The sequence below is a fragment of the Gnatocerus cornutus genome, chromosome 9 (assembly GCF_029298725.1).
Source record: "Gnatocerus cornutus isolate USDA-ARS CGAHR chromosome 9, icGnaCorn1.1, whole genome shotgun sequence".
Lineage (NCBI taxonomy): Eukaryota > Metazoa > Arthropoda > Insecta > Coleoptera > Tenebrionidae > Gnatocerus > Gnatocerus cornutus.
In genome coordinates, this window is record NC_142241.1 from 6125550 (window position 1) to 6142392 (window position 16843).

General features: G+C 36.7%; 1 protein-coding gene across 1 annotated transcript; it reads right to left on the reverse strand.

The window, feature by feature from the left end:
• Positions 1-356: 356 nt before the first annotated feature.
• Gprk2 (G protein-coupled receptor kinase 2) lies at positions 357-15632 on the reverse strand. The gene is made up of 8 exons (XM_088044828.1): positions 15549-15632; positions 15400-15495; positions 11301-11767; positions 5535-5840; positions 1576-1717; positions 1171-1523; positions 671-934; positions 357-620 (listed from the first exon to the last, which is right to left on the reverse strand). The coding sequence occupies exons 1-8, from the start codon at positions 15598-15600 to the stop codon at positions 549-551; spliced, it is 1752 nt and encodes a 583-aa protein (XP_087900954.1). The 5' UTR covers positions 15601-15632; the 3' UTR covers positions 357-548.
• Positions 15633-16843: the final 1211 nt, after the last annotated feature.

The following is a 16843-nucleotide window of genomic DNA, read 5'->3' on the forward strand; positions in this document are numbered from 1 at the left end:
GAACACAAAAGCGAGTAACTTAGTTGTATTGTACAAAAATAATTCAAGTTTGTACCTTGGTACTGCAGACTGTAGGTAGACACAAACACACAGACGAAATATCACAATAAAACAATATAAATGGTCTTTTAAATACATCAATTCTAATCCATTAGTGACGTGATTGTGGAATGAAAAACAAAACAACATTCAAATACGCCAACAATGCCCTACTTTGTTGTGACACTAACCCTTAACGAAATCCCGTTGTCCATTTCAGTAGATGACCCCTAAAGTAATCTCACTTTGACAGAGGTATATATTACTATAAGATATAAAAAACGGGCATCAAAAAATTTACAAGTAAAAAAACGCGATTACAGACTATAAAAAATATATTAAAAAAATCATCTACTCAGATGGAACTTGTGCATGCTTTAACACTTATATACAAAAAGTTAACAAATAGGTGTTAGCCTCGTCGAGCGGACAGATTGTGCCAGAACTGGGAAGACGATGAGATGGGGTAGAATATAATGGGATTATGACACATTCAAAAATTAGAGGCATCAGCTCTCTGTCATTTGAGGTAACAAGGAGGGGTTGATAGGGATGGGCGTCGACCTGGGCAGCTGCTTCTTCTAGAAACAAAAATTTAAAGTTACTTTATCAATCTCAAAAGAAATTTTACCTTTCGACGAAATGGGAAACATCCTTCATTCTCTGTGGTCGTGACTGGCTGCAGGATCAAATCGCTGGTTCTAGTACCGTTCGCACCAAACACATTCAATTGTCTAAAACAGTCCGTTTCTAACATTTCAGTCTGCCATGGTATGGATACACAACCACTGTTGAACTTGCTGTAGAAAGACGTGTCACTTTCGTCGATGTTCACACCTTTTACCGTTGAAAATTGTTCGATGTCTAGGACGTCTTTTGCGTACACGGCGTGGGGCTGCAAAAATAAAGAACATACAAGATTTGAACCAAGAAGGGTAAAATTTCTACACATCGCTGCTTAGGTAAACATCCTTCAGTTGGTGGCTTACACAATTAAAACCACCTACACATAAGGAAATTAGTGATTTCTCCCAGATTCGAGTCACGTTTAGTTGAGTTTACCAATTATTTTAAAATCAAACAGATCGTTTCCACATGCTCTAGATACATAAATTACAATTTAACCCGTACATCTGGCACAAACGGCGGCTCCACCATCCCCGCCTCCAGCCTCCTCCAGTTCGTGCTCTGGAAAAATCCGTGCTGCTTGACCACCGAAGCCCCTTGTCTCCCGGCTTTCCCTCCGAGTCTCTGCGCTGGACTCTTAGCTAACAACTGTTGGCACAAAGATTTGGCATCTTCACTAAACTTAGATGAGTACTTTTCCTGATCTGATTTCACTCTTCTATCGACTTCTTCACGTTTGACCTTCTCTTTTCGTGCTCTAAAAGGAGCTTGACCTTCGATCATTTCGTAAAGTAAACAACCAAAACTAAACCAATCGGGACTGAAGCTGTAACGTTCATTATCTATAACTTCGGGTGCTGAAATAAAATCGTGAGAAATCAAGTGTTGAGGAGGTAATAAAAATCTTACCCATGTAACCTACAGTGCCGACTCTACCTCTAACAAATTCACCTTCGGGGATGTCTACGGCTAAACCTAAATCTGAGATTCTTACGTGACCTGCGTCGTCTAGAAGAATGTTTTCTGGTTTACAGTCTCTATATACAATTCCCTGAAACGAAGTCGTGCTTTAGATGAAACAGTCAGAAAATAAAAATAATAATGGCAGACACTACTAGAATTGCGAAGCACGAATAATCCTTTTTTGGGCAGTAAAAGGAGTAATTTGTGTAATAAATTTCCACGTACTTTCTCTTACGTTTTATGTGCAATTGCGGGGTTAAATGAAATTACGCGAAACAGCGAGGAATGATATTAAGATTTGACAAAGGAGACAACATTTCATATTTAACTCGTCAGGCTTCTATTGTTGAATTCTCTGCTCTACAGTCGATCGGAAAAATAAAAGTAAATATTTTCCCACTAACCGGGATCGTCTTTCGGATTTTACCAATGAAAATTTGAGGAATCCAATAAAATACACTTCAACAATAAATAAAAACCAGGAAAACTGAAACATCGAAATCAAATTTAACTTCCCCTGTGTAACTAAATTTCAGGCAATTTCTGTGAAATTATTTGAAACTGTGACAATAAAGCATTCGCTGCTCCTGCAAATATATCAGATTTCGTGTGTAATTATAACTATAAAGCTCGGATGCTGACCATTAAAACAACTTCCCTCTTCCAGTTCCTAACAATGGCTCTTGTTTACCCCAACAATTCTGTAATTTATACAAGATACACATACGGTGGTTTTTCCGAGTAATGTCTGCTTGGTTGATCCCAGAAATATGCAAACAGAATAAAAAAAAATGTAGAAAGAAATAACTTTCCATAACGGAGCACGCATTGTGTTTTTCCCCCGACAAACCAAGATAAACTCGCAAATAACTTTCACACGTACTTCCACCCCCGTCGTGGACTTCTCCATTTAAAATCGCCATTTTCTCGTTTCTACTAAAATTTGCACATCCAACCCTACGACCCTAGCAGCGATAAACTCGGGAGTTAACGAGACCACAAACAACATCTTATCTGTTTCGTTGTTAGTTTGGTGATTGCCGACAGGACTCACTAAACAAAAAAACTATTGGAATTCGGCTCTGTTCTTTGGTGCAAATAAGAAATTTATTGGCCTTAATTGAAACCGCAAGATTCCCAAGCCTGCTGTTATTGAAGATGACGTAGTTGGATTGGGGATTAGGAGGTCTCTGCTCGATTACAGAGCCAAGGTCCCCTTATCTTTGAAAGAAATTATTTCCAATGCGGTTTACATTTTGTCGTGTGTTAATCTCGAGTGACCTTCCGCTCGAGGAAAATCAATAAGGGTAATAAAAAGAAACCAAGCTGGGAGCAACCATGAGGCTATTACTTCTGAAAGCGCGCAAGAAAATCCAATCGGAAGGGTGATATGACTTGCAAGCCTTTCAATGCATTCCAGTGAAATTGCATTATTGATAGCTACTTTTCGATAAAAGATCGTAAAAATTCATGTTTCAAAGTGCTACATTGTTAATCGTACAACATTATCAGGATTACGCTTTCCGGTGTCCGTTGATTTCGGCATAAAAAATATTTTGATTGTGACATCCTTTCTAATGGTTTAAATGACCTCCACACATCGAACAATGCTGTCGTTTAAAATTTACCATTTTTGTTACAAACTAGAATACTGGGAATCCAATAAATCGTTGCTGAAACAATTCCGAGAAAGCGCATTTTATAGTATTGCGATAAAAGAATATGGATCAATGCAATTCCAACCACTGTTATTACCCAAACTATTATTAATTTAATCGAGAATATTTGAGATTCACCCAGGAAGTAATTCTAATGGATCCCAATAGTTTCCTTCTAGTTCCTAGTACAAACACACTTCATGTCGGCAACTGATATTTGCTCAGAAATGGAAATTGCAGCTTGTGTAAATATTATATCGTGTTATCCGTATCTCATTGGCACTTAGTCTAAAATAAATTGATAAAACAGAGACGATTCGGAATTACCTATAAATCGGAGTTGTTAAAAACTTTCACTTGAAATGCGAATTGGGCCACCCAAATAACTTATTCAATTTCAACGATTTAGTTTACTTTAATTCAGTTTAGTCTGATTTGTTTCCATCTGGTCCATTTTTCTTGCTCAACTTTATTTAGATTTACTTACTACAATTTATTCCAATTTCCAACATGTCCCGTCAACATCGAAATTGTCCGACATTTAATCAAAGTTCAGCCCAATCTCTTTATTTAGATTTAGTCCAAATAAATCAATTTACTTTATTTAAGTAAATTAAATTCAACATTTAGTTTAAACACAATCGATTTAGTTTCATTTATCAAAAATTAAGTCCATCTCATCCAAATTTAGTCTAATTTCTCCAATCTGGTCTAGTTTTTGTTATTTTTTCTTGGTCCGACTTTATTTAGAATTACATATTTCGAATGAGTAGTTTACATTGCACCCACGCGAATAATTTTATCAATTTTACATTCACTGTTTGCTTTCCCATAAATTGTTTTAGAATAATTGCTCCCGAATGTCCAATTTTCCTGCCGGGACCCGTAGAGTTACCCTCATTTCGGTACAATTTCAAAGAAATAAACATAAAGAGTCCTTTTCATTACTTCAACAATAAAAATCCTCTATACTGTCATTAAAATGAACCGCTACAATTTCAAGAATTAAATTAAAACTTGGATAATTTAATTATCTTGGCTTGAGCCGAAGATAAAATGTGCGATGAGGAATTTAAATGGAAATGTCCAAACCCAGAAATGTTTCTACTTTTGTTAACGCGATCAATCATTTATTAGCAGATGTCTTTCCAATGATATATCGGCGTAAAAATGGGATTTTTGTACTGAAATTTCCTATACGTGTGTCTAATTTATGGCATTTTTCCATGTTGGAGCTGTGTTAGATTCGCCCGAATCTTGCGGCTGGGTAATCCAGCAAACGAGAGTTAAAAAGAGGAAATTATGAAATTAAATTGTAAATCCAACCAACCAAACAAAACAGCGGCATCGCGAGTTCTCCAACTTGCTAATTCGAGCTGTAATTCAACAAGCATAAAAAATGGCAAGACTAAAATTTGAATCCTGAAAGCCCTAGACAAATAAATAAATCCGGATGAGATTTGCTAGATTGATAGAAGCAAGCGTCTTCACTATTCTTTGAGAGTAGTTTCGCTTTTTTCTCGAGACATTCAATCAGATTTCGCCGCTTCAAGATATTACGTATTCCTGCATACAATTCGGCGAATTTCCACTCATTTATATTGTCCAACATCAACTTTATCTTTGGTATGTTTAGACAGCGAAAAATCTCGTCCATTCATAATATCTGCTTTAACAACGGAATTTTTTGTTATTGTCTATTTATTTATACAAATATTTTCTTGGCACACTGGCGCTTTGTTTCGTCATATGACGTCTCTGGTCATTCGTTACATCTTTTCCTATTTCTGAAAATACGCAAATGCTGTTTGAGTTTACAACGCATGAATGCGAAGTTTATGAAAATTTATTGTTACCTGGAGGGGTTTAACTACATTAGCAAATGTTTATTTAACGTTTCAAACAACAAAACATGCTGTTATTGCGTTTGTAAAAACATTTCCGCAAGGGAGATATGTCGATCAAGTGAACGACAGCGGTTAGACGCTTGGGCGTCTCTTCTCCATCTTAATTCAATTATTTACATAGTTTACCATGTTATTTGCCTCCTGAAATCAAATTAGAATTTTAGAGGCGACTTCTTCACAAAGACCAACACGAAAACAAAGTTGTCGACCTTCTCTTAGAAACTTAAAATTAGTCACGAAATCGACATCGGTTTTGATCAATCAGTGTCCAGTTTATTTGATAAGTGCTATTTATTTATCCTGGCTATTTTCGCAGTGGAACAATTTTATCACTACCAACCTGCTGATGCAGATGGTCGAGTCCGCAGACGACCTCCGCCGCGTAGAATCGGGCCCTTATAATGTCCAGGCCCGGCTCTCCGCCCATGTTGTAAATGTGGAACTTCAAATCGCCGCCGTTCATTATCGTCAATACCAAACAGAGGGCGTCTTTCGTTTCGTAAGCGTAGGCAAGATTTACGACGAACCTCGAATTGATCTTCTGCAATATCTGCTTCTCGATGAGCACCATCGCTTCTCCCTTTCGCTTTTTTATCCGCTTCTTCTCGAGTTTCTTGCAGGCGTACATCTTCCCGGTCGCTCTCACCTAAAACAAGAAGCTGTGTTTAAACACTCGATCTCATGTTCAAAGCGTCTTGAGTTTTATTTAACACAAACGACAAGAAATCGAGTGGTGTAAAGTTTTCGATAAATTTAGTATCCGCTTCCTGAGATAATGAATGTGTTTTATGCGTGCACGCAAAATGTAGTTTATTCACACAACTTTGTAATTACAATGTTGGCATCACAATCTGTGTGGTTATCAGATTAAACAGAAAAAGGAACATTCTCTTGTTCTATGATGTGGGGAAAAAGCGAAAGCATCATTAGACAAGACCCTTCGAGCAATTTTCTCAACTAAATTAGTGCTTTGTGTGGGGTGTTTTTTGACTTTTGCCATAAAAGCGACCGGATTACCAAAGCACGAAGCACAAAACCAAAGCCAAACATGAAATTCCATGTGGAATCGCTGTAATTATTGCAATTCTTTTTTATCGCATGCACGGATGGAACGATAACATGGGATTTTAACATTGCTGTGTAATTGAGATCTCAATAAAATTAATATAAAACCATTGTTTTCCACTCCAAATTCTGATAATGTTATCAAATTATCGCGATATTAATAGGCACTTTTTTGTTACGATTCAATTTCGATGAATTTCATTCGAGGGCTTCACACTGCGATAATTTTAAATAAAATAAATTTCACAGTCGCTCGGAATCCCTGTTAAATGGAAACACACGATAGCAATTGGTGGAGCTTTGAAATTTATTAATTATAATTGCAACCAATAACTTTTCTACGTTTGTAAACAATGTCCAATCATTCGGATGACGTCTGTCACATCGCGTTTATTTTAAAATCATCAACTAATGACCATTATGTACATATTCCACGACTGACGCATTAATTGTTTAAATTTTTAATGGATATTATGTACTTTAATTTTAATGACAATGGCCGTACTTTCGTACGTTAATGATCTCGAAGTCATGTCAGGTCACTTCCTTGTCGAGCAATTATAAATAGAGTTTGTTGTTTTCAGTTTATGAAATTTTAATCATTCAGTAATTTCACTTTTTAATAACGGATATTTTTGCTACGCTGCGGTGCTCTTCTATTGCTTTTTTCTATTTTTTTACCTTTCTTCCTGCTTCTAAAATTGGAAAGTCTCAAACACTAATATTAAAACGGTTTGCCCCAAATTACAAACATTTTTCAGTCGAGAGAAACGCTCTGTTAGAATTCCAGTAGAATTTTCGAAAAACTGGACTAATACGATAAATAAAAGTGAAGATGAATTTAAATTTGAAGTTTAATTAAGAGATATTCAATTCAATGTCGTTTTTTTCTACTAGACTTTTACTTCCATTTGATCTAACCCAATTTCCGTGATTCCTTGACATTATAAACGTGCTTCAGTCATGTTTTCACAATGTAACCACTTAAAATTCTATTTTTCGAAGCATAAACTCGATCTTTTATGTCGTCTTCAAATAAACGCGATTTTCATAAATAAATCCTTTTATTCTCCTTTCGACCATTCTTTGATTTACAATGCGAGTTTCATTATCCCAGCCTTGAACTTCTCTTTGAACCCTATTTGTTTATGCTCCATCATAGTGGTACAATCATTGAATTCTCTTTTAAGTGGTTCGCATTTCAGGTTGTTTTCTTGGAGCTGATTTCCCATTTATTCAAATTTTAGTACAAAGACTGCATCGATTTTCTCCACATTTTTCACTTAATTACAAATTTTCCATCCAATTCCATTTCCCAATCTCGCTCGCCATTCAACGCCAGGCGCTAACGCAATTTGTAACAAAAAAAGTTCGATAATCGAGTGCAGCAACAAATTTTAATAAGCCCCAAACCGGATATGCGCCATCATTTCTCATTGACCTAATCATCGATTATTGATTTTGCACCACATTTGTATGCATTGAACTGCGTTGGCGATCCTTGAATCAAAATTAAAAACATGAATCGCACAACTGATAGTAAATTCCCTAGTTTAAACCAACGAGGGGCAAATAAATTTTAGAAATTTTTATTTTTAATGCACAGTAAAATCCGTAATTTTGGTAATTTTAGTGCTGCAGCTATGAGATTTAAAGAACTTACTGTTTTTCTGTCGTGGATTAATTATTCTATAAAATTGTAGAGCAAAAAACACAAATTTTAAAATTTTTATATTTTATTAAGAATTAAACATTTCAGACATCCTAATTTTGGCAATTTTAGTGCTGCAGCTACTAAATTTGGGGAAGTTACTACTATTTTTGAGTCGTATTTTAACTTCAAAAACACGTAAACAAATTTATTTATTAATCTTTAGTTTAAACCATGCACCGGCCACATGGTTATTTAAAAGCGAAAAAAAGGATAAAACAATATGATAAAAATAATTAGCGGCAATGTTAACAGGATGATAACCAAGTTTGGTCAATTTAATTTGCATGAAAGTGAGGTTTATTTCGCAAAAACGAAAATTTATGTTGTAAAGGTGGATTATATAATTTCTTCATTTTATACCGCTCCGCCCATGACTTTTCACAATCAGTGATACACAAATTGGCTTAATTGAGACGAAGAAGCGGCATTTCGCGTGATTCAGTGTTACCAAAAGTGTAACATTTTAATCACCGCCACACCCTCGTCGTTAGCAAGGCTGAATGCACCGGCCTGTCCAGAATATTATGATATTAATAATTATTGGTACATTAATCATGGCACTTTGGTGTGACCAAATATGGCAAGTTCGCTGTAATATTAAAAATAAAACGGTTTCTCGGCGCGTGAAAATCCAAAAGGGGTGTTGCCAAGATTTATGTTCGGAAGCGCGGAATATTTCATTTCTCTTCCTGAAACAGTCCCGAATTAACTTCACTATTTTCGCATAATTGGATCAACAAAACTTGAGATCTTAGCGAGGGTTGTTTGAGTTTGCGGATTAATATTTTGTTAAAATCGTGTTAATGAATGCCAGGAGGGTTCCAGAACAAAGACTTTGATCTTAAATAAATAAAAAATTGTGTGCTCGACTGAACTCTATAATTGGGAGTTTTTTTGTGAAATTTGACCTTATTAAAACATGTCGCGATTTCTATAAATGTCAAATTGTAGCAAACGAACTTGTACAATATTTACAAACCAGATGATTAATGATCTAATAAAGCACCGTGTTTTACTTTTAACAGCTAAAATGTTGCATATTTTTTGTACCGCTTTTAGAGCCTCGGGGTTATAAAGTTTCGTGTTGGCAGGTTTTGGTGGAATTAATTAACGTAACGCAACAACAAAATGACCGTAAAGTTGCCGGATCCAACTATATTAATAAGTATTCTGAAATTTAATGAAATTTCGCGCCAAACTAAAACCCAAAATCAAAGTGACACAAAAGTGAGTTATTCCCCTAACAATCCAGGCGCGAAATTTGAAAAGCCAAGTTAAAAAGCCGTTTTTATCCGTCTCTGCACGTCAGTCCCTCGGGAGGCAAATAGGGTGTTACCTTCCTAAAGAATTTACGATAATTTTATTAAAAGTGACAATTTTACGAGTCCCGGGCACTAAAATCCCCTTTTTAAAAATGAATGTTCTTACGACTTCGAGTTACTTCGAAATCCATAAACGTCACATCTTCAATTTTAATGAAGTTACGTTTGGTGTTTTGTCTGCGCCATTCTGTTTGATATTTTATTTCCCTGGTGGATAAATATGAAAATGGAATATCATCTTCGCTATTACTTCCTTTTGAGGGCTGTATAATTTGTAGTGTCTCCGCTTAAATTACAGACTCGCTGGAAATGAAGTTAAATTCTGTGTGAGAACAGAATTATATTAGCAAAAGTTATCATCTTACAATTTGGGTGAAGTTTAGTTTCCGGGAGCTGGAGATTGATTTGTGTACTTTCGCTAAAACTGAATGTTATTCAATGGACCTTTTTTGCACATGAGAGGAACATTTGCTCCTCGAGAAAAATTCGAAGCAACGGCTCATAAAACGCTACACCGCATCTGCTTGAAATTTTTAAAGGCGGTTTCATAAGAGCCAGCGTGCAAATAGCCCCTTTTACTACCGATCCAGTCAGCACATTATTTAATACCCTATTCGATGGTTCATAGCGGATATTGACGTGTGAAGCTGGTTATCACCAGACAACCCATCTTCATTAAAGCTCTGCAATTTAAGATCGCTTTTCAGATAAACAACGTTGATGTTTACAGGTAGAGCGACCATCAAACTGTGAAAACCGCAGGAGATGTAATTAATATACATTTATATATGAAACCTCGAGAAGTTTGCAATAGATTCCGAAAATTTAGCACGCCTGAACCTCGAGATGTTTTCCGGATTAAAATTATCCAACAAACGGAAAACATGTTTACTAAAAAACGTAATGATCCGCCCCCGCTTTTCCAACGACTTTCCTGTAAATTATGGAAATGATGAATTAGTCATTACGAAAATCCTGGCAAAGATCGCGTCCTTACACAAGAGACTTACGTTATGTAATATTATTCTAATTGAGCTTATTGAATAAACATGGCCCGAGTAGCTTTCGTCGTCTGAACTCCCGAGCCAACTCGCATATTCTCACGAATTTCATTTAATCTTACGAGAGCCACAGGATAAACTCGAACAAATGACGATGGAAAAACAGGGCGATTTTTCCGGATGTCCGGGTTAACTGCGTTTTTGTTTTTTAAGAAGAGTGGCGCCCTTTCACCTGAAATCAAAAAAATGTTTATGGCGGAACGAGTGCAGTCAGAGGACAACGAACTGGAAATTATTTATTTTTATCGCATCATCACTCAGAATATGAAACTTGGTTGGAATAAGATTTGAATTTGAAAACTGACAAGACAGGGAAACGGCGTGAATAAATTCGCGCGGATTTTTCTTCCACGGAAATTCGATTTCGTTTAATCTCCCGGAAAACGCAACACTTTATTATATTTGTAGGCCCTTAAATCGATTGCGTTTTTTCACGCCGCTCATTAGCATACTGCCACAACAAAAGCTTTTACCTGTTCCCTTTGACAACGCTCTGGTAACGATGGCACAGAGTTAATTTTCCGCATGATGCTGTGCATCGGTGTAGAAATACAAACTTGATATTTCATGGCGGATCACTCTGGAAAATAGTCGCGTCCAGAGGATAGATAGTCCTTGGGAATTTTGACCTTCGAAATGTTTTGTTTTTATCGATTGACTTTGAAATTGCTAGCGGGGATTTAAGCCGCCAACTTCCGAGATAAGCTGACAGGCAAATCAGCGGTTCTTACACTTGTATTATCGTACAAAAGAAAATTTACAAATATTTTGCTTTGGGTGGAATATCACGGATGTAGCGGCAGCGAGTATTTGCAGTTTCAATTTCTCGGTTTTGAGATTCTCGCTGCCATTTCCGCGGATTACGCTTTGGTGACAATTTAGAGCGAAATTGCTGGGGCAGAAATTCTCATTTTTGGCGCGAAATTCGAAACGGTTTCTCTCACCTGACAAGCACACACTTCTCCAAATCCACCCTTTCCCAAGACGCGATACATTCTAAAAGTCTTGTAAGTGACGGGTTGAGATTCCAGCCACTTCCACTGCAGGTACCGATGAAAATACATTGAATTAACAAATTCCCTGAACGGTTCTCCTGCTAGGCAGGATTTCACCGCTTGCACACAAGGTGCAAATAAGTCTTTGTGTCCATTTGTTAGTTTATCACTTGTGGAGAGAACAAGACCAACTTCTGGAAGGGAAATATTCTCTTCCCCCTCCGCGCCGACCATGAACTCCTTTTTGATGGCGTTTGCCAACTCCATCCGTTGCTCGTCCGTTTCGACTTCATAGCGTTTGGCGACATCGAGGAACTTTACACAACGGTAGTACTCACGACGTTTCACTTCACACCACTGCTCGAAGAGGAGCTTGCCGATTGGCTGTTGGTCGACGACGTACTCGTAGCGGACATCTGCAAAGAAACCCCAAATCAAAAATTTGCGTCGTTATTTCTGTGGCTGACACGAAAATACACCCTATAATTCAAATTTTGCTTGCTTTCTTTATCAAAAAATGTTGGCAATAAACAAGAAATAAATGGCCCTGCTGACAGTCTAAGCACTTTTGCCCAAATATGCCTTTCTCATATTCCACGTTCTATTATTAAATTTGGTCCGGTGCCCACATGGTGTCAAACCCGGGCGATACGTGGGCGCCATTTTACATATCGACCATTTGTAAAAAACAAATCATTAATAAAAATAAATGACTATATCATATCGATTTATCAACAACGTCAGCATCGATCGCCATTCTTCACATGATCGATGTCACCACAGACTTTCATTGAATTAGCGTCAAATGTTGGTAACCATCAATCATTCCCAATTTATTTTAATTTAATAATAATAACTGTCTATGAACGAGAGAAAAAACGAACGTTAACGAATTTACCAGGCAAAAATAAACAAGACTCGCTTAATCTGCATAACTTTCTAAAGTTTTTTTTTAAATAAATGATTCGGTAGAAAATAACGGACAAGTTCCAGTCGTGGATTCGGCTTCTGGAAAGTGAAAAAGTTCATAAATTTGGGTACGTCAATGATTAGGAATTTGATGGCGTTATTGCTTATTAATGAACCAGTTTGGAACTATGAATGGGATGTTATCTCGAATCTGCAGTCTGCGATTTTTTCATGTCAAATAGGAACAATGATAACGAACGCATACATTGATATGATTTAATTATAGTAAAAACGAGTTCACACACCAAAGTGGTAAATCTGTAAGCGCGCAAATACTCGTAAATAGTCTTAAACATGTGCTTTGGTTCCAGTTGGGCTGTGTAGGCTTGAAAGATAAACGTTTCTTCAAAGGATCACTAATATTATCTCAAATATACTAGAACAAAAATAATTTTATTGCCAGTATACCATCACGATGACCTTTCTTGGCTTTGAGACTAAAAAGAGCTTTTGCGATGTAGGCACATAAATATCCAAAAAGTGAGATATAAAACATTATTGAATTATATTGGATAGACCAAACCCTAGAGTAAAATTTCACGACCTCCGATATCCAAAAAGCTCGTAAATGTATATTAGGTCTCTCGTTTATGCCACGCATGTTCGATTCTGATTTAAAATACGCCACGAGTGAGCACAAAGTACGCATTTCAATGTAAAATTTAAATCGTCCCATGATGTCAATAAAAATTTGTAATTTCAAGTAGCTACCATTAGAATATTTTGGGCGGAAAAGTCGATTTCGGGGGAACAAACAGATCTATATGCTTTATAATCTGTGCGCATCTGCGAGCTATAGTTTGGGGTAGTTCCCGGGATATCAATAAAGAAACAGCTTGTGACTACGTGGTGGCATTTTATCGCAAAACGAAAAAAAAAACTTTCTCCTTATTCCGAAATTATCAAAGGATGTCCGTTTGAACGAATTGACGTGAGCAAACCCCGGTCTGGAATTTCCTAATCAATGGATAAATAGAACCGCAAAAAACCATAGTAGGTTGTAAAAGACAATCGAAGTGACAGCTCGTCAAGGTTGTACCGGCCACTTGATAAAAATGACCGGCCGAAACAATGCGATAACTGTTTTCTGGAGAGTGTTGTGACTCATTTTACCTGACCAAAAATGTGAACTTGTGTACAAAGATAAAAAACAAGTCCGTGGCTCCACAAAATGTCAAAAATGACACGTTGATTAACTATGCGACTGTTGGAAATTTATTATTTAATGTCTCAGGAATCTTTCATCGAAGTGTTTAATGTTGCGGTATCGCAACCACAAAAATGAGAATATAAGGCGGGCAAAAAAGCGGCGGTTTTCGTTTCCAGCCGGTAACAGTGTAATTTGTTTAGTTCTTTAATTGTTATTTGAAAAACTAACTCGTCAATTTTGTGTCGCACTTAAACGATCGATGGAGGTTTAATTACAGCAAAACGGAAATGTTTGAATTATAAATAATTTTGAATGATTTAGAACTTGCAATACAATGGCGGGTTAGAGAATTAAGTCAGAATTGGAACTTCGGAAATGTTTTCATTCTTTTACGTAGTAAATTTTTGAAAAATTACAGTGGCTGAAGGAAACAGTAAATTACGTCATTAGGAGCAAAAGCGAACTACATAAAGCGATTTTTATCCAAGTGACGTGTGCGTTGAAAATTAAAATCAAGACTGCTGAAAACTGGTTAAATAGATAAAATGGCACATTTACCACATTTTAATGTTTGAAAATAAAATAAATTAAATATCTGTGGAAATTTTAAATGTCAGAATAAACACAATCTTTATTTTCGATCCTTGAATTTAAAAAAGCAGCATTCAGATAAGTAAAAATCAGCAACTTTTTTGCGTTTTTTTTTCAATTAAAAACAAAAATTTTCACCTTTTCTCGATTATATCTATTGTACCTAAAAGTGGTTTTTTATTCGGTGAATATGCTACCCATGAATTAATTATAACCCGTTATTTTGTAGACGACCATCGCCTGTACCATCGTGGGTGTCTCTGAAGGTGAAACTAAATTGACGTTTCACAATAACGTGCACACATTACCTGTCAAGCTATTACGTAAACGAATCAAGTGTCATGGATACGATTTGTTTTGATGCGATTTAAACACGTAAATATAAAAATATACTCGTTAATGACGATGAATAACTTCAAAGGTAAATTTACATTTTGATATGAAATATCAGAACACCTATAATCGGTATTTATAGAAAAGCCGTAAATGTAATACCAACTAAGCTCTCGGCAAATTATACCCTCATGCCCTGTAAAGTGAAATTCCACAAAACGGAAACGCGAAACCGAAGGTGAATTGCCGACCTTGATAAAATTTGAAAGAAATTTTAATTTGCGCATTTCGCGATTATTCCAATGTTTCTAGTCTAAAAATAAACCCAATTTAAATTTAGTATTAATCGCGTCACCATAGATTTATATGGTAATCGCCACTGTTTTTCGGCGCCAAAAATTAATAAGTGAAATTCAGAGCCGTTCCCAGAGTTAATTGTTAATATTTTTAACACCTGTCGTCCGCAATTCTTTATTAGCTTCTCACGAAAGTCTTGATTAATTTCCTTTTTACTTTGGAAAAACTAATTTTCCGGCAGTTGTGTTGCCGATGATTAAAGAATCCGGAAAACAGGTAGTCATAAATAACTGCTTTGGTACAGATCTAATTTTAAACGTTCTTTATGTGACAAACGTCACTGTTCGATTTCAAAATAATTATTTTAGGTGGGTGATTTTTTTTGCACCTACGCCACTGGTTATTAGCGCACCCTCTAATGACATAATTAAATTATCAAGTCACCTATGTGACTGATTGACAGATCAATTTTTGATTTGGTGATAAAATGTTGTGTGTGGTTTATAAATTAAGTAAATAACAAATTAATGTTTGATAACGTAAAAATGAGTAGAGTAATGTATATTTTGTGTATTTGTAGTGTGCGTTAAGTACATAAATAGAGGTGTTCCTAACCTCACTTTTTAGTCAAAGAGGTATGGAACCCCCATGGTTAAAAAAAAGTTGATGTTTGGTGAGTATAGCAAAAAGTAAACATGAAAAACTTGCCTATTTTATTGATGAGGTCGATGCATTGTGAAATATGGGGGAATTGGAGAATCTTCCTCCACTTCTTGCTCTTGCCTTTATTACTATCGGAACCACCTGCACGAAAAGCAAGTAAGGTCATATAATTTTACCACCTCGTGCAGACTCACCCTCTCTCGCTTTTAGATAGACTGTATTGGCGACGATATTTTCCAATTCCATGAGTTCCAGTTTGGTGGTTGTAGTTACCCGGCGGGTCGGGCCGTGAACGACCCGTTTCCATTAATTATGGGGGTGGTTGGGGGCCGGGGCTGATGCACTTGCACCCTCGCTGCGCACCCTCTCCAGGGAGGCCGCCGTTGCAATGTGTTGGAGCGGATGTCGCGTCGGCCACTTCGGGGTGTGTCTGCAACCCTCGCAAATTTCACCCTGGCGCACTTGGCCACGACTTTCTCTGCAAATTTCACAGAGTTCACTCTTCACTCCCAACACGCGTCTCTCCCATACGCGCCACGGCCACCGATAACCAAGGCGGTGAAAACGCGAACTATTGCGACGGAGGAGATGGAATGGAAGGCTACTTTACGAGAGGAGGTACTGCGGAAGCGTGCGCGGAAAGCACGGGAGCGAAATGGGGCAGGGAGGAGAGATCGAGCTGATATGCGCTTCTGGACGTTGGGGAATCAACTGTGGATAAGACATATCGCTGATTTACTCGACTAAGAACTTGATAAGAAAACTACAATTGACGGTCGACACACAATAGCCAACGTGGGTTTCATTCATCTCAAAAGATCCGCGAAAAGATGTATAGTTGGTTGCATCCAAGTATTCGCATTTTTTCGACAATATGCTAACTCTAAATGGTAATTAAATCCTTAATTGTATAAATGGAAAAGCAATGGTAACATCACTGCACACTGCACTTCCTATTTTTATTTTTTATATTTAAATATCACCTCGATTTTTATTTTTGGAACCACTAAGATAGTATTCTCTTTAAACTAGCCGACCTCTATGAGAAAATGATTTCGTTAAAGGAAATTAATCATTTTCAATTGAGGCTACTTTACATCCCCCGTTTCGTTTCCGTCACGTCGGTTTCAATTTATGTTTTCGTAGCTGTCAGTTTCGATCGTCTTTCCATTTAGATAGTTTTCAAGTATCCTTAAAAGCGACATCTAAGAAGCTTTCGAATATGGAATCTGTTGGCAGCTCTGCCTGTCATTTCAGAGTATCTTTTTGACAGATTGTCGTTAATTGATATGTAGTTTAAGATAGGCAGAAAAAATGTAAAGCTATTCAAGTTTATGAATTATTAAATAAAAAGCGAAATATGAGTGACGTAATCAGTCCGTTTCAAGGTAAACTTTTAAACAGTTTTTTTAAATTGGAAAAATCATGTTAAAAAATTGATTTTACATGTGTAATTACGTTGTTTATTACATCTCCGTTACTGATCGAA